This window comes from Lethenteron reissneri, chromosome 27, assembly GCF_015708825.2.
Source record: "Lethenteron reissneri isolate LAM-NWPU_2019-01 chromosome 27, ASM1570882v1, whole genome shotgun sequence".
Classification (NCBI taxonomy): Eukaryota; Metazoa; Chordata; class Hyperoartia; order Petromyzontiformes; family Petromyzontidae; genus Lethenteron; species Lethenteron reissneri.
Window position 1 is genome coordinate 3,199,280 of NC_083805.1, and position 23,892 is coordinate 3,223,171.

The 23,892-nt window shown below is 55.0% G+C and overlaps 1 protein-coding gene across 1 annotated transcript in view; it reads right to left on the reverse strand.

The window, feature by feature from the left end:
- Positions 1 to 6,944: 6,944 nt before the first annotated feature.
- Positions 6,945 to 23,892, reverse strand: part of SFSWAP (splicing factor SWAP) — a 50,883-nt gene continuing 33,935 nt past the window's right edge. The window contains exons 12-19 of the mRNA XM_061561118.1: positions 22,988 to 23,099; positions 22,024 to 22,353; positions 12,742 to 13,004; positions 11,938 to 12,443; positions 10,946 to 11,035; positions 10,070 to 10,369; positions 8,895 to 8,964; positions 6,945 to 7,815 (exon numbers count right to left, since the gene is read on the reverse strand). Coding sequence (XP_061417102.1) covers positions 7,762 to 7,815; positions 8,895 to 8,964; positions 10,070 to 10,369; positions 10,946 to 11,035; positions 11,938 to 12,443; positions 12,742 to 13,004; positions 22,024 to 22,353; positions 22,988 to 23,099 — 1,725 coding nt within the window. The 3' untranslated portion in view covers positions 6,945 to 7,761. The remainder of the gene's footprint in view (positions 7,816 to 8,894; positions 8,965 to 10,069; positions 10,370 to 10,945; positions 11,036 to 11,937; positions 12,444 to 12,741; positions 13,005 to 22,023; positions 22,354 to 22,987; positions 23,100 to 23,892) is intronic.

Consider the following 23,892-nt stretch of genomic DNA (forward strand, 5'->3'; position numbering starts at 1 on the left):
CTATCATTTGTGTCCAGGTGGCTTCTGAAAAAAGAGCTATATGGCTCAGTGGGCCTTACCTGGTAAAAATAAAAAATAAATAGTTCGTTGATATATCTTTTTTTGCCCCTCTGGGTTAAAGCCCTTCAAGTTGATTTGAGAGACATAGTTGAGTTGGGGTAGCGTCACGCACGTGAAGTGCGCGTCAATCCCAGAGGAGGTCAAGATCGGCGAGACCCCGACTGGAAAAACCTTGGCGGGTAAGAGGGGACGGGGGGAGGTAGAGGGGGGGGGGGCAATAAACTGAGACACGAACCCCCAAGTATCTTAAGGTTACAGAAACATGCGAGCCCACAACCATGGACAAGCAGCTGCCCAGTGATGCACTGCGATAAATATGGCCGAATGAGTTATTGTAAGCAGGTAAGCAGCAGCAGCGACAACAACAACAACACCACGTGGGAATCAACTGCACGGTCACGTGAGTCTCAAGAGATGGCCAACACATCTCGGTGGAGGCAGGAACCTCCCGAGAAGCAGACTCGCCCCTACCTGCTGCCCCCACCCACCCACCCGCCCTTCCCTCCTGCCCCCACCCGCCCGCCCCTCCCTCCTGCCCCCACCCACCCACCCGCCCCTACCTCCTGCCCCCACCCACCCACCCCTACCTCCTGCCCCCACCCACCCACCCGCCCCTACCTGCTGCCCCCACCCACCCACCCGCCCGCCCCTACCTCCTGCCGACACCCACCCATCCACCCCTACCTCCTGCCCCCACCCACCAACCCACCCACCAACCCACCCCTACCTCCTGCCCCCATACCCCCCTACCCCTTGCCCCCACCCACCCCTACCTGCTGCCTCCACCCACCCACCAACCCCTACCTCCTGCCGCCACCCACCCCGACCTCCTGCCCCCACCCACCCACCCACCCCTACCTCCTGCCCCCACCCACCCCTACCTCCTGCCCCCACCCACCCCCGCCCCTCCCTCCTGCCCCCACCCACCCACCCCTACCTCCTGCCCCCACCCACCCACCCGCCCCTACCTCCTGCCCCCATACACCCACCCCTACCCCTTGCATCCACACCCACCCAGCACTACCTGCTGCCTCCACCCACCCACCAACCCCTACCTCCTGCCCCCACCCACCCCGACCTCCTGCCCCCACCCACCAACCCACCCCTACCTCCTGCCCCCACCCACCCCGACCTCCTGCCCCCACCCACCAACCCACCCCTACCTCCTGCCCCCACCCACCCACCCCTACCTCCTGCCCCCACCCACCCACCCCTACCTCCTGCCGCCACCCACCCACCCGCCCCTACCTCCTGCCCCCACCCACCCCACCCCTACCTCCAGCCCCCACCCACCCCTACCTCCTGCCCCCACCCACCCACCCGCCCCTCCCTCCTGCCCCCACCCACCCACCCACCCCTACCTCCTGCCCCCACCCACCCACCCCTACCTCCTGCCCCCACCCACCCACCCACCCGCCCCTACCTCCTGCCGCCACTCCACCCCCATCGCCTTTCACAACACCGCCCCCCCCACCCCCCAGACTCCACCACAACCCAAAGCCACCCGACCACCACGTGGCGCCGGGAGGGAGGGGAGAGTCGTCCGCGTCGAGAGAGGCGAGGTCCCTACCGAGGAAGGGGAGAGGCGCAGAGTCGAATGAGGAGCAAGAGACGGCGAGGGCCCAAAGAGGATTGAGGAGGGGATGGGTCCCGCAGAGGTTGAATTCCCACGTCGGTGTTGTCATGAATCGACGGAGGGGGAAGGGGTTCGGTGACCGAAGTAACGAGAGGAAACTTTTTTTGTTCGAATTCCGTCGCGAAGGAGTCTTTGTAGAGAGCCACAGGTTGGCGACCCCTGATTTAAGGTAACGAAAGAGTCAAATAATCAAATAAGTGTCGCAGACGAGACGGCAAGCCAACTGGTATATATATATTTAATACACTACTTGCACGTACAAGTCGTGGGATTATCACGTCAACCCCGAGGAGGAGTAGGAAAGACGAGGCAAGTTTGTTTTTAGCGCGCGCGCTGGGTGCATCTATCACACCGCAGCATCGCGAGGAAGGGTGGCGGGTCGCCTTTTGTGAAGGCCTTCCTCATCCAGCAGTGGATCGACCACGGCTGTCGATGATACGATGATGACGACGATGGGTTTATTGCAAGATGGGCCGTGACAATGGCAGGCCTCGACAAAGACAATCGGCACGGGGCTCCCTGCCGGCCCCCTCGTGTTGGGGGTTGTGCGTGGCGGGCTCGCGTTATTTTGACGAGCAGACGCACACATTGGGCGGGTTCACTCTTTCGGCATCGTTCTCGCCCTGCTACGACAGACTGAAGCGTCAGCGTTCATCTCCAGGAGTTGGGCGGGCGGGGGGAACGTGGATTTATAACCTCACGGACGCCCTCGATTTTTTTTTAAAGGGAGATGTAGGGGGGGGGGGTGGGAGGGGAAAAACTCGTTTCCAAGAATTGTTCAAAGTTGGATAGCGAATGTCTGTAATTCGCGAGCGCACGAGACAGCGCAACTGTAAACAGTGAAGTTTTAAAATATAACTTCCCCACCCCCCCCGCCCCCGTTTATGCTTCCAATTACCCAGCGATGTGACCACCACCGTGGCTCTCGGCTGGTGTTGACGAGTCGCGGGAGTCAGCACCGGCGGGGCGCGTAAACAACACTCGCCGTGGTTTAAAACAAGTACAACCCGTAAAAACAAAGTTTTTCACTCTAAATCCTTTATATGCGTGGCGGCTAGAGTCCTCTCGTCCTCTGGCTTGAGATGGCTGCCACCTATGGGTCAGATGATTGTCTGCCAGTATTAAACAATTGGTAATTAAATATTTAAATTGTTTTCCCTAAACAGTGTAAAATTTTGGAAAATTGTTTTCACGAACATTAATTGTCTCGCACAACGAGTCTGTGTGCAAAATGTCAGCTCGATTGGATCACGGGAAGTGGGTTAAAAAACGACCGAAAGGTTTGCACGGTCGTAAGCAAAGCAAGCAAGTGAACTTAATATAAATTATTTAAAAACCGCACGATCCAATTGCGAATGACAGTTTCGCGTCGTCAAGTCGTCGTGTCGCAAACGGTGTTGTTTATGGGCCGTGCTCGGCTCGATCGAGCACCGGGCCACGTGCTTGAGAGGGTTTGCTCGAAATTGCGCTCTCGGGAGACGAACGTACCAGAGCACGAAAGACACGATTTGAAAACATGAAAAGGGCATTTCACTCCCCCATCACCTTCCCGACCGCCTGATCCAATACCGCACCGGTGAAGACGAACGCCTATCGGAACGACTCGTGTAATCCATGCGTTGCGCGTGGTTTTTTTTCTTCGCGACTGATTTCATTTCGACGTGATCTGCAGCTCTCTAACCCACCGCCCCCACCCCCCTCTTCAATCGCACTCCGATTGTACTGGAGAGCACGCTTGAGGATTTGTTTGCGTGCGGTCGTTTCGTTTGCTGGATTGCGACCATCGACTTCATTGAAAAGTAATTTCTTTAGAACCGCTTTTGTGTGTTTGGTCTGCTGTCCTGCCACCCCGCGCCTCCGATGAGCACGGCTGGATACGTACGGTGCGAAAGAAGTTCAACTTACATCCTTGTGAAACGAAGACGTCTCAATTCAGAATTCTGCAGCGGAGCGGTGTACCGCTGTCACAGATCCCAAAGACAAAGATCCCCCGTCTAGCCTTAACAGACTTTTGGGGCAAGTGCTGTTAGCGAGCACCTATGAAGGCCGGTACGGCACACGATGGGGTGGGTGGCCAACACCACGCCCGGCCGCCTTTGTCTCCCCAGTGGCGATGCTCACATCACACCAGGTACTCATTTGAGGCCGAGTCGACCTAGGGGAGGCCCAGGAACGGTTCAAATAATCCGTCACCGGTGTTGGCCGTGAGCGCGAATCGAACCCGGGTCGCCAGGTTCGTAGCACAGCGTAGCGCTAACCACTGCGCCACCGCTCCCCAGCGGTGCACCGCTGCCACAGACCCCCCCCCCCCCCCCCACACATAAACACCACGCAACTTATTCTCATTCTATACTTGGGTTATAATTTTATATGCCGTGCGAGAAGTGTTGATCGCATGCCAAACAAACTCTTTTTTTTCTCCCCTTAAATCGGGAGCTGGAATTTTGCCCAATTCAGCCGAGACGAATCACGGCGCGCGGGTCCCTCGAGATATTTTGCGCGATCGTCTGCGACCGAGACGAGTTCCATCTCCGCTGCACCAGAAGAAAAGAAACCGCAACCGGATTATCGAACAAGCGCCGTCGCTCTCGGACGTGACGGGGGGGGGGGACGCATCTGCGACGTGGGGCCCACCCCCCTGTGAATGGAAGGTGGTGTGGAGGTCGCAGCAGACAAGGATGGTCCCATTTTTCGATTGAAAGCTTTTGAGACTGCAGGGATTCATCTTCTTGGCTCTTTCGGTAAAGTCACGTAGAAGGGAAATAATAAAATAATAATAAAAACATTATGAAATACAATTCTCACGACGTTTCGGCCACAACGCAAGCAGCCGTCCTCAGGTGAAGAACAGGTCTGTCGGAAAGACAGCGTCTGAATGAACACCACCAAGCTTGGCAGCGTATATTTAAGCTGGGTTAAATGAGGGAGCCTTGACAAAGAAATTTGCATATCAACATATTAATTTAGCATATTTATGGGATTAGTCACTACTTGTGGAATTTGTAGGTCTCAAAGTCATATTATGCCCGTGCATTAAGTAGTATTAGCAGTAATAAAGGGAAGGCATTTTAATAGTAAGGAGCTGCAGCAGCCAAACCACCACGTAAAAAACTAAAATATAAATTACATCAATATCATCAATATACTCTCCAATAATCTGAGCAACTAACAGTAAGTCATACATTACAATTCTATATCGCAAAAAAAATTATAATATGCCTCCAGCTAAACAAGAAGAAGGATAGTCTCACCGAATTCCCGCCGGGTACCCTCCGGCGGCTGGACCACGACCAGCAGGCCGACTTAGCACAGACAGCGGGGGGGGGGGGGGGGGGTTGGCAGCCAGTCGCGGGCGACAAAAAAACCACATCCGAAGTGGCGGTCAGGAGAGGCTCTTAACAATAAACAAGGGCCCAACACGTCGCAGTCCTCCATTTCATTTTAAAACAAGTTAATTTGGACAAGTTCGGAAGCATCAGTTAAACAAAGTTTAACGCAGACGCGCACACACACACCGCACCATCTCTACGCGAGAGTGGACTCCGTTCCGGATGCGAAGCCCCAGGCAGGACGCTCTTTCTGCCACCTTTCCCAATATTCCCCGCGCCAATTCAAATTACGTCGTTACACTGTTGCACGCGCCGGATGATTGCTCAACACATTCCGCCCCCACCCCCACCGCGATGAAGAGAGCACTGCTTCTACAAGTCGGGAACTTGGCGTGTGCCAAACCGAGTATGTCTCCTCGGCGGTGCAGCGGTTTGAGCACCGTCCTACGAACCCAGCCACCCGAGTTCGATCCTCGGTCATGGCGAGCGTCAGCGGCGACTGGATATCTGAACTGGGTTTTTTTATTTAGCCTTCCCTAGGTCGACTCGGCCTTAAACAAGTACCTGACAGTGTATAATCGTCGGCACTGGGGAGGTGGGGAGGAAAAGTGTCTCGGCGTGGTGACGGCAAACAACCCCCACTCGTGCCCTTTTCAGACCTTAACGGGTGCTCGCTAACAGCACTCGGCCCATGTAACACCGAAAGCAATTTATTTCAACTTGAATCGGTGCTCCATACATCACGGTGCAGCGACTTAAATGCGTGGAACGGGTGAGATCCACCCGTGATGCGAACCCGTGGTGGGTTCCGCAGTGATGGGGAGCGTGGGGAGGGGGTAAAGCCGTTGCCTTGAGGTAATAATACAGAAAGGGTCAAGGGTTAACAAGGTCAGTCCCAAGCCAACGCACGCACCAGGGGATTGCACTGGGGAAGGGGGGGGGTCTGGCGGCCTCGGTCACGACACCAGCAACGTTCCACCCCCCCGCCGCTTGAACTTCGGGGGCTCCTCGCTCCTCCAGGTTAAGCGTTCGTTGGCGTGCGGAGTTCGGTTTGACGGCGACAGCTCGGTCGCTCGACGTCGCAGGAGTTTGATTTCGCGCGCACACTCAGTTGGGGCCTCTCGGGGAACTATCCGCCAGATGAGGCACGCGGGAAGGTTCCTGACGGCGCCGACGGACGCTCGGGGGGGGGGATAAGAGTGCGGCACGGTAGCAACATCCTGAGCTTGTTAGGCTGAACATGGGTCAGACTGTTGGGATGCTTCCTCAAAGAGACATGCACGGAAAGGAAAAGAGTGATCAGAGTTGGTACCCTCGAAAACACCCACAGTGCAAAGTATTGAAATTGTTGAAAAATTCCAACAAAAAACTGTGAAAAGTCCACAAAAAGTGTGCAAACGCCCCTTTGCGGGCAGTGCATTCGATCTGACGTGAAGTTCAAGTGGTCACCTGGCTTCATGCTGTCGATGCCACCAACGCCACCGCCACCACCACCTTCACATCTCGATTTCCTCTCTGCTACATCCAGCATGAGGCCCCTCCCCGTGATGAATCCAAGGAAATCGTCTCGTCTTCAACGCGTCAACCAGGCCATGCTCCCCGTGGAAATTATTCGACGGATCGGCTCTCTCGACGCGCGTCGATTCGTCGGCCGGCGAGTTTGCGTGACCCCTTCCCTCCCCCCCCGCCCGTGCAGCACCACTCAAAGATCCAACCAGCAAAGAGGCAACCACTGACCCCCCCCCCCCCCCCGAATCGTTGACAATTCACAGAATTGCGACGGCGAGAGAAGGGGGTGCGCGCGCGTGAATTGTTGCATGCGTCCTAGCGACAAAACGCGACCGACGGGAGTTCAAATAGGGTTTCGTTTAAAATAAAAAAAACACTCCGCAAACTTTATTCCACCAAATGCAGGCGACTCGATCCGCACGTGGGTATTTATTTATTTACAAGGCCAATCGGAATAGCCGGTAAACAGTCACCAGCGACGGGACAAAGGAGAAGCTGTCAAAAACTTTGTTCCTTTACAATTCAATTCGTAACAAAAAAAAAATAACTGTTAAGATAAGTCGACTTTTTTTTTTTACGAAAGGGATACTACTTATTTACAAGAAACAAAACTCATCGGCAGATGTCCGGCAACATAATGTGGCAATGTGGCTTCTAGGAGGCCAGATGTGGTAACGGGAAGCTTCTCTCCGTACAGCTTGTGGTGGGGGGGGAGGAACAGGGCAGGTCGATGGTACGACGCTGCTTCCGTACGAAGGACGTCGCCTCGAGACAAAAACACAGTTATAACAGCACAGCATCGCCAAGTCTCGCGCTCACCGATTCATTGTTGTTGTTATCCCTTTTCCTTAAATTTACCAGCCCTGTAGCGCGAACAAGTAACCTCGGCCGCTTTATTTAACGAAGAAGCGAACCTAAAAATAAATTCCGCGGCAGATATTAATTCAGTTTGTTGTCCTTCCCCCCCCCCCCGCACCTCCGATTGGTACGGGTTGGCTACGTCACAAGTTCAACACACGTCCATACACGCCACACCTGGCCTCGCTGCGTGGCATTAAAAACAAAACGGCGGTATGGGGGGAGGGGGATGGGGGGGGGGCGGTGGGGAGGGTGCAAAAAAACACAACACCGTTTGACGAAAAAGTTCAACTCTTGTGACGATTTAATGAACGAGACGGCGATACGCCGTCGTGTTTTGTGCTGTTGTTGTTCTCAGCTGGGCGAGGGCTAAGGGAGCTCCTTCTCAGCGGCCAGCATCGCCTTCACTCGTGCCATGATATCCTGCAGTGCACACGCGCGGGAAGAGGAGCCATCACCACCACCACAGTCTCAAAACACGAGCACCCATCTCCCCCCACCCCACCCTCCCCACCCCGCGCCACCCCCGCCCCCTCGCAGACAAACGCTGAGCAAAGCTCCACCACATCCTGTGCTGTCAGACTGGACGTTAACAATCGGTGATGGGTCATTTATTTATCCTGGAAAGCGTCGCCTAGTCTCAATGCTCGCCTTCGGCAGGGTCCCTGCACTGGGAGATTTGGCCAACTGCGTTTGGAGAGCGATTCAACCGGGCCAACCCCGAGTTCGATTCCTGGCCACGGCTAACATCAGCGGCGAATCAAATGTGAAGCAGTCCGAGGGGCCCTCCTCCGCCAACCTACAGCGACCGGAGCGGTGAAGCGTTGGTCAAACAATCCCCACGACGACAAACCCAGTATGGGGGAGGCATTCATGCAGTAGTCGATTGACAAAGAGCTGACACAATTACTCGCTCGTGGGAGGAAAACCAAAGCACCTGGAGAAAACCCAAGCAAGAGAGGAGACAACGCTTAGTGGGCCGCACAGATGGGTTCACGAACCCCTTTACTGTAGTGCCATCTACTGGCCACCTCGCAGCCTAAGTCGCGGTTACCCTGCTCACACGAGCATGGCGTACTCATCTTCCGGCAGAGAGGACGGGGGACGGAGGGGATTCTTTTCACGGAACAATGATTGGCGGCTTCTCACGAATTTGGGGGGAGGAGGGGGGGGGGGGATCAAAAGCTGAACGAGCCTGCCAAGTGGGACCTGAACTTGTGACCCTCCGATTGCGATCCACGTCTTCCGTAACCTCCCACGTCAATCGGCCCCCGCCCTCAACACACGCTCGCGTGTTACACGAGAATCGGCGGCGCTCGCGAAGGGCTTTGTTGAGTTCCGCAACATCCGCAGTGGTGGTGGTGGTGGTGGCGGTGTGCCAATAACGTTTTACGTCCGGCCCGGCTCTCTCGTACAACTCCGTCAAAGTAAGCGCGACTCGACGACAGATTGACCGACGGGCCGGCTCGAAATCCCCTCACCCGAGAGTGTGATTTTCCCACCTGAGTGATTTTGACTTGAACCGCGGAGAGAGTCGGAGAGGCGGTGCCGTCCTTCTCCGGAACCAGAGGCCTGTTAACGAAGCGAGCGAGCGAGTGAGTTAGCGAGCGTACCAAGAAAAAAAAATAGATTTAAAAAAATAAATGGGGCAAAGCTTTGGTGAAGTGCTCGGTTAAAAATAAATGACCCTTGATTAATGACCGCGGCGCGCACAAGCCTTCAAGCCGCGAGCTAATAAAGCACATACAAAAGTGTGGCAGCGCATCCCCGAAGCAACACGCAGCCAACACAAATGCGCGATGCTTGAAAACCGCAGCGCAGCGGCGACGCGCGAGCAGAGACGAACTGCAGACAGTGAACGGCCGCTCTGGGGAATCATCGGCGCTGCAACTTTTTTTGTCTCTCTCTCCACCGCCCCCCCCCCCCCCATCTCTCTCCACGTCACTCTCTCCCTCTAAACTCGCGCTCTCTTTCTCACCTCTCTGTGTGCGTCTCGGTTGGTCTCGCACCGTGCGTTTCTCCGCGCGCATCTCGCGCACCACTCGGTCTTATCGCTCTGCAAGTCCGCTCGTGTCTCGCTTCGTGACTCGCTTGTCGCGGCACGTACCTCTGTCACTTCTCCATGTCGTTCCAAATCCATGTCCGTGCCCGTCGCTCTCAGACAGGCATTGCCCACCCCGCTGTCTTTCTGCGTGTCTGTGTCTCCCGACGCATCTGTGTGCGTGCGTGTCTCTCTCCAATATCTATCACGGTGTCTGTCTCTCGACATATCTGAGTTTCTCTCTCGGTATATGTTGCTCTATTGGTCCCTCTCCACGTCTTCTTTCTGTATTCCTCTCTCCCTCTGTCTCTTTCCATATCTCCGCATCCCAACCCATCTCTCTCCAAGTCGGTTTTAGCACAGGTCCCCACGTCTCTAATCATGCTATCAAAACCCATTACCACTACCACCGCATAATCACATCAACAACACCTCCACCGCCACACTGCCACCACCACAACCACCATCAACCACCACCACCCATCATGAACACCACCACCGCCTCACTGCCACCACCACAACCACCATCACCACCAGCTCCACAACTACCACCACCCATCGCCAACATCTCCACCGCCACAATTACCACCAAATCAATAATGCCGCTTCCACTGCCTCCACCAGCTGGCGACGTACGTGGCGTGGCCGTGCGTGCGCGTGGTGGTGGCAGTGGCGGCGGCGGCGGAGGAGCTGCTCGCGTCGCTGGGTTGGGACGCGTCGGGCGAGGGCTCCGCTGAGCGCGAGTGGCCGCGCTTCTTCTTCCTCGAGGAGGAGGTGGAAGAGGAGGAGGAGGGCGCCGCCCCCACGCCGGCGTTGGGCGCGTGCGAGGGACGCGCGTGGTGCTTCGGGTGAGGCTGGGGGTGCTTCTTCCTGCGGTGGACGTCGTCCTCCCCCTCCGCCCTGGGCGACCTCTTCCGCTTGTGCTCCTTGGGCGACCTGGCAGGCGGCGCGGAGCGCGGTTGGGGGTAGTGGGGGGTAGTGGGGGGTAGTGGGGGGTGGTGGGGGTGGTGGGGGTGGTGGGGGCGAGCGGACACGCGGGTGACGCGTCTCTTCTGAGCCCGCGAGCGCAAAATCCACACACCAGGGCTTCCAGACACACACACACACCAGGGGCTCCCAGACACACACACACCAGGGCTCCCAGACACACACACACACCTGGGCTCCAAATATAAAGATCCCCCGTACAGCCTTAACAGACTATAGGAACAAGTGCTGTTAGCGATCAACTATGAAGGCCGGCATGGCACAAGAGGGGGTGGCCAGCATCACGCCCAACCGCCTTTGTCTCCCTCGTGGCGATATTTACACACCGCACTAGGTACTCATTTGAGGCCGAGGCAACCCAGGGGAGGGTCAAGACCAGTTCAAATCTTCCCCACTGTTATTGGTGGTGAGCGGATATCGAGAGGGTGGAGAGGAGTGGAGGACGGGGGAAACGGGGGAGATGGGGGCAGAGAGTGGAGAAAGTGGGGACGGAAAGACAGGGGAGATGGATAACGGCTGCCCCACCTCCGCGTGCTCCGGACGGGGCTGGTGGACACGCGGTAGGCACTGGGCAGGGTGTCCTCCTTCCGCTGCTCCACGGACCGCGACCGGGACCTGCGGCCGCCAACAGAGATTCGCCTAATCAAGAGTAGGCTCGAGAGATCCACGCCGCACCCGAGGGGGCGTTCACTTGCGGAGATGGAGCCAAGAAACCAGGCACGAGACGGAGAGGGACCGCTGCGTCTCAAGACCGCGACGGACGGCGGAGGCTTGCGGAGGGCCTTCATCCAGCAGTGGAATTGACCGTGGCCGACGATGACAATACGTGGAACGTTTCATCGTTTTGTTTTTAAAAGTGACTCTTCACACCCACAAAACACATCTGTCTAATTACGTGGGTAGGAAGCAATGATTTCCGACTGGCCCAATTTAACACACAACAGCCGCTACAACAACAACAGCAGCAGCAGCAGCTAAATGATGGCGATATCACCACAGCACTTATGCCAGGCTAGCTGCGCTTTGAGGCTGCCATGTGAAATATCGAAGGCTCGCCACATGGCAGGAGGTCACGGGGACACAGTCCCAGGTGCAATGGGTCACCTGACCGAGATGACTGGCAGATGCCCGGAACTCCGGCCGATGTTGCATGCGTCGCTTCTAAGCCCAAACCCCCACCCCCCCCCACCGCATACGTCACACGCACGCCGGCGTTCAAACTAACTAAAATAAAATAAACTTTTTATTTGACTAGGTCAGACCCACTGAGCTACACAGTAATTTTTCAGAAGCGACCTGGCTATCACAAATGATAGCTCAACGAAAGTGGCTTATCACGTGGAAATGTATGGCAGCCAAAATACTCTAAACACGTTGGAGAGAGAGACACGCGAACTCCAAATATACAGGCGTAGTCAAGGTCGGGGTCGAAAACCACGACCCCTCCTGTACACCAGGCGAGGTAGTTAACATCTCGCCAACGCGGCCCCCCGCTTTCAGCTCTTGACTCTGCTTACCGCGAGCGCCGCGCCGACTTGTACGCGCTGGGCAGCGGCTGCTTGGAGCGCGAGCTCGAGCGCGGGCGGGAGCGCGAGCGCGGGCGGGAGCGCGAGCGCGGCGCCGAGCGCGAGCGGGACCTCCGCTCGCGCTTCGACCTCTTCGCCTTCTTCTTGTCGCGCGAGCTCTTCTTCTTGCGGCCCCCCCCCTTGTCCCTCGGGGCGCCGCGCTCGTGACGCGGCGAGCGGCTCCTCTCGCGCGACCTCCTCCTCTTTCTCTCCTCCTCCTCCTCCCCCTCTCCTTTCTCCTTCTTCTTCTCCTTCCCCGAGTGTCGCGCCTTCTTTAATTCCGGAGGTTCGTCCGGCGCAGTGGATGGTGCCGGTGGTACCGGCGCCGCTGTCGTTGCCGCCGCCGTTGCTGCAGTTGCCGCCGCCGCAGCTGCCACAGCCGCCGCGGCCGCCGCCAGTGCCGATGCCGCCGGTGTAACTAACACCGGCGACACCTCTCCCGCCGCCTCCGTCTCCATCTGGGGAAGAAGGTTTGGTGTGGCGAGGGTCAAGTGCTGCTAAACCTTCTCAGCGCCAGAAGTTCATTTCCTCAAGGCGTCTATAATGATTCGCCCCCCTCGCGCCCGGGTAAGCAATTCAACGGGCCGTCACGATACGATGGCTGGCAACGATGGTGACCACGATGATGGCTACGATGGCAATGGTAATGACGACGATGATGACGACGATGATTACGACCATAATTACAATGACAACGACGAGTAAGATGACGACCATGACAAAAACGACCGTGACAGCGACGCCACGCGCACGCACCTTGGCGGAGCCGCCCGCGTCCCCGGGGTACCGCAGCTTCTGGAGGAAGAGCTCAGCCTTGCGTCTCCTCTCGGCCTGGAGCAGCCGCTCGCGCTCGTCCCGCGCCGACGCAGCCGGCGCCGCCACCAACGCCGCCGCCGCCAGCAGGAGGCCCTGCTGGCGCTCGCGCTCCGCCTGCGCCTGCCGCTCCTTCGACTCCTTGGCGGCCTGCGCAAGCTTCTCACGCGCCGCTGCCGACAGACGGTCCTCCAGGCGCTGCTTGGCTGGGCGTGGGGGGGATGGGGCGGAGGAGGCGGTGGCGGGAAGGCAAAGCGGAGGAGTTTTTTTTTAGGCCCCAATTACATTTTTTTGTGCCCAATCATTTTTGAATCGCATTATCGGCTTCGTGTCACGGCATGAAGTCGTTTCCCTTCGAAGACTGCAGCTAGAAGTGTTCCGCTCCGTGTCAGAACCAATCCTTCCCCTGCCCCGGCACCCACCACCTCCCACCAACTCCCTACGACCACAAGCCTAATGATTTCAGGTCCTGATTTTATTCCATAATCAATTATTGTTTTACTTAACACCGTGAAACACGTGCAGCGTCCTAATTGGTTGCAGGGGGTCATGTGAACCAGTCGCACACGATACACACGAAATGGACACTCACAGGGCTCCACACGCGCGATTCGCCGTGTGTGCCGCAAGTTTAAGAATCGAACGTAATCAATCGATGAACCTTGACATTTTTACATGGCAAACCAACCGTGCCATGTGACAGGAAAATAGACAGGAGGCTCACATGAGTCACAGGGTGCTTAAACTGAACAAATATGTTGCTCAGGTTGATCTGAAATCCATGTGACCGCCTCAACAGTACAGTAGTTGCCATAACTTTACAACGGTGGGCAGAGTTTGATTGATGTTGATTGGCGTGGCTCTGCTATCATCCACTTTGTGGGTGGGAGTCTTGTGTTTGTTTTGTTCATTAGCAAACTCAATTTTCTTAACTTAAACATAATTTTTGGCATCGGGTATTTGATATTTTTGGATTATCCACGATTTTGAATGAATTCGCGGCCGTCTTCTCTGTCATTAGCGTGGATAATCGAGAGTCCACTGTAATTGTACGTCTACAATAGAGGGATATTTTTGGGTTAGATCGTGTAAATATAAATGTGTCATTAAACCCGCCACCACCAAACCACAGCCAATCAGTAAGGATTTGTCACGTACACAAAACGTGACCATTTCCTTCCTAGTTCAGCAACACCGGTGTGTTGGGAGATTAAAACCCACAACGTTTACAAATCGAGTACTTTTGACGCGTCTCCGGCAATTACAAACAGCCTCATCAGGCAACAGCCAGAGTTGCGTACATCTGCTACAAAGCTATTGTGAAACAAAGGATGGTGAGCATGCTACGTCTGCACACCGCCACCAGCCCCCCCGATCCTCTAATGCCAGATTTCTCGACAATATCAATCACTCGACGTGGCCATCTGTGACGGCACAAGTCTCGGTGGCCTGCCTGCACCCACCTGGAGTCGAATTTCTCGAGTCCGGTTACAGAACCAGACACCCTGCCCATCCTCCATCGGTCACACCAGGTGCCACAGACCACACGTGGTCAGCACCCCCACACCCCCACCACCCCTTTCAAATAATCTGAAATCGGGCCGAAGATGATTGTATTCTACGGCAAATAGAAAAAAGTTTCGGCTGCAGTTGGCCCGAACAAGGCTGCGCGAGTTTTTCCCACTGGAATTTCAATCGCACGTGACCTCTCTCTCCATGCTGACCGTCGAGGAAAGTGAGCGGGGGAGGCTTGGGCAGGATAGGTCACGGGCTAGAAGGTACAATGGCCGGTGGCGGTGCAGGAGCTGGACGGATCAGTGCAGTGCGAGACCGTGAGAAGTGGAACGCAAGGCGAGGCCACATCCAGTCATGGATAGATCATGACTGTTGCTCTGCTGGTGCTGTTGCTGTTCATGATAACGATGATGAATCAGCAACGTCTATGCAAATTGTGAGGCTCCCAGACATTATCTGTTACAAGCACAAACCTTGTGCAGGAAACCACAGTCGACACTAACCAGATAACCAACTCTGTTCCCTTCTCCAAGTCACAAAGTCCACAACGCTCACTCATCGCTTGCCACGGTGGCGAGCTGTTAACTACCTCGCCTAGTGTACAAGAGGTCGTGGGTTCAATCCCGACCCTGACACCTGTATATTTGCAGTTTTTCGTGTTCTCTGTCGTGGTCGTGTGCATTTTGCTCCAGCTCCTCCACATCGACATCGCGCGTTTTTGGAGTATTTGGCCGCTATAAATTTCCACGTGATGATAAGCCACTCCCCGTTGAACTATTCCTTGCGATAACGAAGTCGCTTCTGAAAAAAAGAGCTATACGGGCTCAGCAGGCCCTTACCTGGTAAAAAAAAAACAAATAGTAAAACAGTCAAAATATCAACTCCAAACAGCCGCAGCGCGAGCTATCCATCGTCGTAAGGAGGCAGCGGCTTCGCGTATGAACGGCAACGGGAGACCCCTCCCGCGTCAACAGGCCTTTAGCCACCCCTCGATTCGCCATCCCCCCCCCACCCCCCGCTCTCTAGGAGGGCTTTCACGTTTCTCGATGAAGGCGCTAATGTTTTCCTTCAAGCGCGTCCGGTCATCGGGCACACCCCCCCACCCCCGTTTGGCAAAACAAAACAAAGCAACGCCAACAGGGCAAGTGGAGATGCTGGCCAATGTATCTGCTCTCCGAAATCCTTTTGGAGAGACAGAGAGAGACACGACGACGAAGGGAGGGGGGGAAGGGGGTGGTTGTGCTGCTCTATCTCAAGCTACGAGTTTTTTTGTTTTTGTTCGGCTAAAAATAACACGGACGGGGTGTCGGTGCTGCGAAGGCAGCGCCTACAAACAAACCGGTAACGTCGTATCTCCCGACCCGCTTCGCCCGCTGCGCACGTCCTCCCGACGAGAAAAACGCGGCCTAATAGGACGCCCACGGCACCTTCGGAGCTCGGCGGAAGATGAGTCCGTATGAAAGGGAAAGAAAATCAGTCAAGTCCCCTGTGGGCTCTATCAATAAAAAATTGACAAAGGGAACACCCCCCCCCCCCCGCCCTTAATATTAAGTCAAAACGCACCGTGCATTTAAAAACGCACCGAGGTGGTCCGAGTGCAGTGGGAAGTGGCAAATAAATGATTAACAGCATCACGTTAGAACGCAGCATCCCACACGCCCGCGGAGCGGCACAACAAAGGCAGCGGATGACGGTGATATTGACGGTGCGGCTGTGCGCGTTCGCCAGTGTCTGTAGGGAGTGGTGGCGGTGGTGCGCACAGGCACGGATATTCAAATGCAAGCAACAGACACATGTAATAACCGACGTGAACATTTGCCTCGCATCCGATCCAATTTCAGAACACTTTCATCTCGCGAGAAAGGCGACGTTTTAAGCCTTGCAAATACTTAGTTTATCTCATCCACGCCGCAGAGACGTGGCCGAATGTTATTTTGAACGTTCAGCAAAATTCGTTCTGTCCCGCGGGAACGATAAAAGTAGCAGCCGCCGCCCCCCCAGGCCATCACGTTTGTACGTACGGTGAACTTCGTTCGCACCATACCGTAGCCAACCGTGCTAATCGGAGGTGCGGAAATGAACCTTCCCTTCCCCCCTCCCCTACCCATAAATGCCTCACTACCGAGAGCAAAGGCACACTCACGGTCGTGGGGAGACACGCACACAAAGAACAGAACACCACTTTTTTTCCCACCGATAAAAAACCGAGGCCGAATTATAAAATGGTGCCTGCCTTTGTCATCGTGCCTTCACCACCCCAACAAACGTCACCTCACTCCTCTCGCCTTGCACTGAAGGCTCACGGTAGAACCCTACGCAGCAGCAGCAGCAGCAGCAGCGTCAATCGAAATCTGTTTCGGACACCAAAGGTCTCGCACTGTTACAGCCTCACGTCGGTTCTCTGCTGTCGCCCCCACGGTGTGAAACTCTCTACATCCCTTTGCACATCCGCAACATCAAATGGCACTCTGACTTTCAAGAAACATCTAAAGGCCTCTATCTGTTTGGTCAGGCTTTCGAGCAGCCTTGAGTTTGGCTCCGCGCTGACTTGGCGTGTTATAAATGTCATTATTGTTATTATTAAGAGGGTGGTGAGGGGGAGACGTCTTGACACTGAACAGAGCACAAGTGGTGTGTGTGTTGAACTTCTTTCACACCGTACATAGCCAATCGAGTGGAGGACCCCTCAACGAGAGAGCGTGAGAACACCGAAAAGCAGAATAAGGACACGAACAGGACATGTGTGTGTGTGCCATCTCTCGATCGAAGGATGAAGCCCAACAGACTATCTCAACGAAGGAGGATTTCTTCACAAATATGGCTATCACCACTAGAACGCCACAGTACTAGAATTGTAAATGTTGTGGGTTTACTCTCCAACGCACCGGTGTGCTGAAGTAGTCACTAATTGGCACGTTATGTTTACATGACGAAACTTACTCATTGGCTGCGTGGAAGTGATTGGCGGCTTTAGCGACACACTTTATATTTCCGCGATCTAACCCTCCAAAAAACCTTGATGAAGGAGTAGGGGGGATAAGCGGTGTAATTCTGGGCGCCCCTCTGCCTTCTGAGGCGTAGGAGAAGCATCTAGGGGTCCCAGAAGATGCGTTCATCCCGACCCGACGATGACATCATCGTCATCTTCGGAGGTCGACAATTCCGCCGCTAAAAATTACAGACGTACGGTGTTCTTGCTTGCTCGAGGCTTTATAGACGTACGTTTCTCGAGGCGAGCTTGGCCTCGTCTGCAATTCGCTGCGAGGCGCAGAAAAGAAGAGCGAGGCTTATGGGTGGGGGTGGCTCGGGCGAGCGCGCACTTAAGAGCCCCGCCCTCAAAAGCTTTATCCGTAGCTCGTTCTGCGGCCCCGTAGGGAACTGCCGAACGTTACGAATACCACTGCGGCCGGTGGCAGGCAGTGCAGGAAGAAGAATAGAAAATCACGCGCGCACCTGGCTCTCGAGGCCGCAACAACGTCCAACCCACACGCACGATCGAGCGGCAACATCGCAAAAGCCAAGCGGAGAACCTATACGAGCGCAGGAGCCTTTGGGCGTTATCCCCTACGTCCACGCGGGCGAGCCTTTTTCTCCGCGCAACCCGGTTTCCTAAACCACACAAAGCCCAAACGGGCTCATTCGTGGAATCGGCCAAACATTCCAATGCAGCAGGAGCCTCTACTGAAATACGAGTCCTGGAGACTCGGGCGAGCCTCTCTTGGGTAAACAAACGCTCACCGCTATAATCACTGCCGGCAATCTGCGAGCAAGCGCGCATCAACCGCTGACCTCGTGACCTCCGCGGCCGTGCGCGCCTTTCTATTTATTTGCATTACAAATATTTTGTTTCGTGGGAGAAAAAAAATGACCTCATTAGTGCGAGGCACTTGGTGGTGCTTATGGCGCAGAGACTGAACAGTATGTGCCCGCGTGCCCGCAGATGAGGATGATGTTACCGCGCTCGCACGGGCCGGGATATTTCTTCAGGACCTCAACAAACCGACGTGGGGGGGAGGGGGGGCATTAAATTTTTTGGCATCGTTGACGAAATTACGCGGCGAACGCTAAAGAAGGACTTTCACTTATTTGCCGACTCCCAGTGAACGCACTCAAGGAGAAGCGTTTCTCGCTAGTTTTAGGTGGGGTGACGGGGGGGTAGGCGGGGGGGGGGGGGGTTGCCAAAAGGATTAATTGCGAAGAAGCTGCCGCCGCCGCAGCGTTTAAGAGATTCTTCGTTTGACGAAGAAATTAGAAAAAAACACCAATATGCGATTTCAGGGTTGAATACACAGTCCCACATAAGCGTTTATTTTTAGCCAACACTAACTCACTCTAATGACATAATTTATCATCGGGTCGACTTTTCAAATCCTTCCATAAACCGCTATAATTATAGAAGACCGTAATTAACAAATGCACGGAAATCAAAAAAAGCGCCAAGGACAGGTAGCTGCGTAATTAATGAGAGGAAGCACGGTTCCCTCTGCGGAGAGCACCCTAATAACGAGACCAAATATAGCGCGGCGGCGGCGGCGCTACCGCCACCACCGCCGCCGCCCTGGGAAGAACGGGCGGCACGGGCGAGAGCGAGAGCCCCCCCTCCCCCCTTTCGTTCCACACACCGGCGGCGAGCGAAACGCCTCGCGGGGATCCCGCCCCCCCACCACACCCCAACAGAGTCGTTCAGCGACGGCTGGGGCGAGCGCCGGCTTATTTAAGGGGGTCGTAGCTGGCGCATCGCGTGCGCCCGGGCCGCCTGCGTCTTCCCAAACACCCCACCCCCCCCGCCTCCCCACAATCGTGCTTCTGGTAACACTTCCCAGACACTGATGTTAGCCGTGGCTGGGAGGTTGAACTCCAACCATCGTTGAGTTCCCCGCTCCGCCACCGCTTGCCCAATGTGTAAGCGCGCGCGCACGCACACGACTACGGGGAGGAGCGGAGGGGCGCCGCTGGCAACTTATAGACGTCGCCACAGCGCTTGTGCCAGGCTGGGAACACCGCGAGACCACGAGCGAGGGCGAGTGCGTAAACAGGCACTGCGGGGGGGGAGGGAGGAATATTCCTACGCTGCTGAACCCCCGAGATTTGCGTTCTATGGGCGCAGAGAAGTTTTCAACGCTCAAAACCCCGAGCGCGTGAATGCGATACCGTGGACGAAGTGCAAAAGAGCCAATGTAAAATTTACAGACGCGAACTGTGGTGGGGGGTGGGGTGGGGGGTGGGGTTCAGAGACGGCGTCTCAATCAAGGGCCTAAAAACCCACCGCGTAATAACTGCCACCCCACACCCCCCGCTCCACGGCACTGCCTTTGATGACGAACACACAGCAAGGGCTGTGTCTGCAGAGACTGTTAAACATTTAAAGGGACCGGGGCCAGAAACCACACTAATGAATGCTAACCATCACTCCCAATCATTCCAGGGCTCCTGGAAAGGGGGGCATGAAAGGAGGGAAGGCAGGGCCTGCTTATTACAGCCGATGACTCAAGGGTAGGACTAGCGAGGGGAGTTACAGCGAACGCGCTCCCAACTTACCGACCAGCTGTTGCCCGAAACGTACGCCTGGAGATTGAGGCTAACCCAATTCCTGTCTAGACTGTGGGCCACCTGTCTGACCAACCATTTTGATTTGCTCGATACACACGGTCAGCAAATGCACGGTTTGTGTTTTTGCCGAGCTTTTTAGTGGTGGTAGTTACAAGAATTAAACATCGTCATCAATTCACCGCTGCATGAAGCCCTCTCCCAAGCCCATGCTATCGCACGCAGTCGTGCATTGCATACATCCTGTTCGACTTTGCGATTTCCCTCCCAACGTTACTTTCCCAAGCTAGTATATAACCCTTGGCTCCGTTCGAGCAACGCGTTAAACTCTCGTCGATTACAACTCGAACGGTGCCGACCGTTGATGGCCACGCACAACGTATTAGCTTACTCGGGGAATGGGTTCAGCAACTTGCTTAAAAAACATACATCTACCGCCCACACGAGCCGATTTCATCGTTCCATTTCCAGGCGGGAAGCTGCCACGTGTCACAAGTGTCGACCGCAAGGCCGACGTCACCGCCAACGACGCGTCCTTCCTAAGAAGGCTATTTGTCAGATTTTTTGTTATCAGTCGGTCTACCGTGAGTACGCAACGCTGTACGATCCTGCGCGGTTCCTCCTTCTACCTCCGGATTGCAATTCCAGAGTTGTGCATCGTCATCGTCTCTCTCCGCGAATTTATATTCACTGCGCTGGTGAAAACGTTGGTGAAAACGTCGGTGATAAACTTTACAATTACGAATTTGCGGAACGAACAAAAAAAAAACCTGTGATGAGTGCGGTCGGACGCAACGCGCTAATTAGGCACGCCGTTTTACACACGAGAAGCCGGTGCAGTCAATTAGGATTTTTGAAATATGACCACGCACGCAAATACTCTCCCGCACGGACAACTACGGCAGGAAAAGGTTTTCTCGAGCGAGTCTTACCCGAGATGGCGAGAGGTAATTTAAGCAGGCGATTACCAAAGCAACGAGAATCTGGTACACAATTGGACAATTATAGGCCCTGTAATATCATTGCACATTGTATGTTTGTCGTTGAAAGGAGGATTGTGAATTAAAGACACCACTGGGCAGCTGGAGGCAATCGCCTTCCAACAACCACCTCCAATTAGCACGGTTGGCTCCGTACAGTGCAAAAGAAGTTCAACATACATACAACAACAACAACGGAGGGCAGAGAAAGCGACGTTCATAACAACGCGCGGAGCGCCGGGCGGCCAAAACGCAGAAAGCTGGCACAGTGGGGATCGCAGGTGGTGCATGGTTTGCATTTGAACAGAGAACATTGAAAAGATTTTGCAGAAAGACGCACACCACGGTGGAGTATGGATAGGGGTTACTTTAAGCGGGGACTGCCCTGCCTGGCGACCCAGAAAATATTTCCACACCTGGCACAACGCATTCAGTATTTACTACCTTTCGCAATTAGCTGTGGGCTACCAGTCACGTGCCTATTCCAAGTCTAATTCTGTTTAATCCTCTACGCAACGGCCGGTCTTTTGCTCAAACTCCCTCCATGCCGTTCTACCTCGGGAGTTTTATTCCGCATGTTCTGAGTCGACCGGCGATCCAAACAATATTCGGTGAGAAGCCAAGTCCTGGGTATGGGGGGGGGGGGGACCAGCGTTTAGGGAACTCTGCATGTTTTAAGTCCACGAGCCCAGACCAGATGTCTCACTTGTCTGTACCACCCGAGGTGGCGTAACTTTGGCGGTCTTAAAAATATTTACAGAGTCAATCACCGCGAATGATGTGAAATCCATTTGAAACGAGTGAGGTTATTAAATAATCAACTCTCATTCCGAGCTGTATAATTCTTCTTCTTTTGAATGGCTGATGTAGATGCAGAGCAACAACTACAATTTCACATTCAGGTTGTCAAGCGAGATAACCGCATCAGGAGCAGCCGAGTGTATCGCTGTAATGTCTATCTTCGTATTTGTGGATCGGGGCATTGAGTCGTTATATATCGTATGGTCTGTTCAGGACACTGGAGAGTTTTTAATTTAGCATTTCTACATCAGGTATCCGCATCTGCCGTATAAATTCATCGGCACGACTCAACCTTTGCTACCTTAGTTGGTACCGATTTCTGCCGCCGGCACATGTAACGAACGGTGCGACTTCGACGACAGCGGCAGTGACGCAAACTCACCCAGCTTGGCTTCCATCTCCTCCTGGCTCAGCTGCGGTCTGCGTTCCTCCGTCGCGGCTGTCGCGGCCGTCGCCCCGTGGGGCGGCCCGACCCTGCCGGCCGCCGGGGGCCGCCCGTGGCCGCCCTCGCCGTTGGGTTTGGAGGTGGACGCGGAGAAGGGAGAGGCGGTGGCTGCCCTGCCGACGTCGCCGCTGCCACCGCCTCCGCCCGGGTCCGGAAAGTCCTCGTCGTCATCATCGCTGTCGTCGCCGAGCAGAGCATTCTTCTTCTCGAGGGGAAGAGCCTCGGGCTCTTTGGCACGAATCGCGAAGCTTATGGGGGCGATGGTGACTGCGTTGTGGAGGACACGGAGAGGGCGGCGGTGGTTAAGAGGTTCTGCGCGGTAGGGTACGGAGCATCTGATCGTAACATTTATTTATTTTTCGTGACTTGCTTACCTCTTACCTATTTTACACTCCTATCGTGTTTTTGTATCATTGGTTGTTGTAACTTGCTGACCCCGCCCCTGCTGGACATGTGTGAAAAAGAGCTTCAACGCTCATTGGATTCCTCCTTCATTCCAAAAATAAAGATTCGGATTCTGAGCCCACTCTTCGCACGATTTGACGCATTATCACAATTCAGGGTCACGATTCAGTTGAGGAATATGCCACGGTTACCCAACTGAGGAACATGACTTGAGACCCACCATTCGTCACGAAGTGACGGTGACGTCACCAGGGTGCCTGTGCCAGGCCAGGTGCACTCACATGAAGTGTCAAAGGGCTCAGTGCTGGCAGAAGGTCACGGGACAGACCAAGGTGCCATGGGTTGACTAAGATGACTGGTGGATGCACCAGCTGTGCCCTCTACTGCGCCAACGGTTGAAATAATAAAAAAGCAGTTTTGGACGCGGGCTCTCCACGGTGCTAGCTCAGCACGAAAGCGTGTTTTGGTCTGAGTCGTGACGGCATCGTGGGCTCACTCTTTTGGGCTTTAGGGGCTTTGGCAGCGGCGGAGGTGGCGCTCGGAGGCTCCGTGGAAGTGACGCTGCCCTGCTGTTCCGTCCCATTGGTCGCTTGCGCCGCTGGTGCTCTCTGTAGGCAAAACCAAGTTACGCACGCACACACAGTCATCACACCAGCATAAGCGCGCGCGCGCACACACACACACAAGTACAGTACATGTAAAGCCCTTTGTCAATTCACTACTGGAAGAGGCCTTCCCCATGCAATGTGAGTCATGGTGGTTGTTTGGCCATACGTCACCACAACGATCAGTGCGGGTTGGTGAAGAGCGGGATTGTATTCAAGCGAGAGCATAGAAAGTACGGTACAATAACAAAAAACGTCCGTACTTTTAAATGCTGGCACACGCGCATATACGGTCAACAATTCCCCCCCCCCCCGCGATAACCTTAAAGCCTGTCGGGGCAAGTGCTGCAATTGAGCAACTATGAATGCAAGCATGGCACACGATAGGGTTGTGTGTACAGCACGAGGCCCCGTCACACGTATGCTTCGCGAGAGCTGATGATTACAAAACGCACCGGGTACTAATTCATGGCCGAGTCAACCTCCGCGGTAGGCCAGAGAAAATTGTGTCCGATTCCACTTGCTACTGATGTTGGCCGTCAATGCGCAGCGTGCAAACCACCGCAAAACGATTTGCTGCACGTAACCTACAAAGACCCCCCCCATATAGCCTGAACAGACTGTTGGGGCAAGTACTGTTCGTGAGTAGCGCCTATGGAAGTCGGCACGGCGCAGGAGTGGCTGGGTGGCCAGCACCACGCCCAGCCGCCTTCGTCTCACTGGTGCCGATGTTTACACATTCGACCTAGGGGGAGGCCCGAGACCGATTCAAATAATCGTCACTGATGTTGGCCGC